We start from the raw sequence: 1,848 nt of genomic DNA on the forward strand, positions 1-1,848 counted from the left end.
GCTTTGGCACTCCATGAAAACGAACAATTTCCTTAAAAAACAACTCAGCAACATGCAAAGCATTATCAGTTTTGTGACAAAGTTTGAAATGCGCCATTTTTGAAAATCGATCAATGACCACAAAAACTGAATCTTTACTAGTCCTAGTTCTAGGCAAACCAAGCACAAAATCTATAGAAATATCATGCCCAGGCTGAGTAGGAAAAGGATGTCGATAATTTACCGTGATGTTGTTAATGGCTCTACAATAAACACAAATGCGCCAACTTCCATCCTTTTTGGGCACAAGTATGATTAGAACCTCACATGGGCTCACACTCTCTCTTAGATGTCCCTTTTCCATGAGTTCATTAACTTGCCTTTGAATCTCTAATGTCTCCACGGGATTAGTCTTGTAAGCTGGTCGGTTTGGAAGTGATGTACCTCGGACAAAATCAATCTAGTGTTCTATACCTCTTATTGGCGGAAAAACATTAGGGTTCTCTTCTAGAAAAATATCTGTGAATTCCTGCAAAACATCTATCAAATCACTCGGGAGCTCCAGTGCAAGGTCAGAAAATGCTATTAGTGTTTCTTTATACACAAGCAAAAGCAATGGCTGTTGAGAGTACAAAGATTTCCTTACTTGACTCTCTTTGACAAAGAAGTTAAAGTTCTTAGGAGATACCTCAGGTTTTGCTGGTTTAATTTCTTTGTCTCGACTTTCTTTCAATTGGACCTGGTCTTGATGGACCTCCAACGGAGTTAAAGGAACCAGAGTGATCTTCTTTCCTTTATGCTCAAAGGAATGCCGATTGGTGTAGCCATCATGTATCGCCCTCATGTCAAACTGCCAAGGTCGTCCTAGAAGAATATGGCTTGCATCAATGGGAAGGACATTGCACAGAATCTCGTCTTCATATCGGCCGATGGTAAGAGGAACCGTGACTTGCTCCCTGACGTACTGTTCGCCCGTTTCATTCAACCATTCCAGTTTAAAAGGTCGCGGATGAGGTCTTGTCTCAAGTCCAAGCTTCCTAACAAGAGTTTCACTAGCAACGTTAGTACAGCTTCCACCGTCAATGATCAAAGAACAAAATTTATCTTTAACTGAACATGTAGAGTGAAAGAGATTATCCCTTTGTTCTCGGTCATTGGACTTAGGTTGAACGCTCAATGATCTCCTAGTGACCAGAAGTGTCCCTTGAGTTGGATATTCAAACTGTTCTTCCTCTTTGTCAAAGATTGGTCCGAGATCTTCCTCTTTTTCTTTATCGTCCTCGGACTCCACTTCACCGTTGTCTAGGAGGATCATTACCTTTTGATTCGGACATTTGTTGGAATAATGTCCAAGTCCTTGACATTTGAAACACCGAATATCCCTTGCCCAATTGTTGGTCTCGACTGCCTTTCCTTTATCAAGACGAGTAGGAGCATTAGTCTTAAAAACTGAATTTGATGAAGTTGAAGACTTACCTTTATCTTGATAACTTTGTTTTGGAGCAAAAGAAGGTTTAGAGAAACTCTTCCTCTTGGTTTGTTGTTCGATTAGAATTGCCTTGTGCAACATTCCCTCAAAGCTTTTATATTCTTGAAGCTCCATTCTGTCCTGAATGTCCCAATTGAGGCCTGCAAGGAATCTGGCCATGGTAGCTTCTAAGGTTTCATCTACGTCCGTCTTGATCATTAAGCTTTCCATTTCCTGGAAATAGTCCTCCACAGATTTGGTTCCTTGAAGCAAGCGTTCGAGTTTTTGGTGGAGATCTCTGTGGTAATGAGCCGGCACAAACCGTTTCCTCATCAAGGTAGTGAGCTCATCCCATGAAGCTATTGGTCTTCCACATGTCCTTCTCCTGTGAGTCAAAACTT

At 41.2% G+C, this 1,848-nt stretch overlaps 1 protein-coding gene across 1 annotated transcript; it reads right to left on the bottom strand.

Annotated features, from left to right (window-relative positions):
* Positions 1-439: 439 nt before the first annotated feature.
* Positions 440-1,582, bottom strand: LOC147925580 (uncharacterized). The gene has a single exon (XM_087492679.1). It carries the CDS (start codon positions 1,580-1,582, stop codon positions 440-442), a length of 1,143 nt encoding a protein of 380 aa, XP_087348805.1.
* Positions 1,583-1,848: the final 266 nt, after the last annotated feature.

The sequence above is a fragment of the Camelina sativa genome, chromosome 16 (genome assembly GCF_030686135.1).
Source record: "Camelina sativa cultivar CO46 ecotype springtype chromosome 16, ASM3068613v1".
Lineage (NCBI taxonomy): Eukaryota > Viridiplantae > Streptophyta > Magnoliopsida > Brassicales > Brassicaceae > Camelina > Camelina sativa.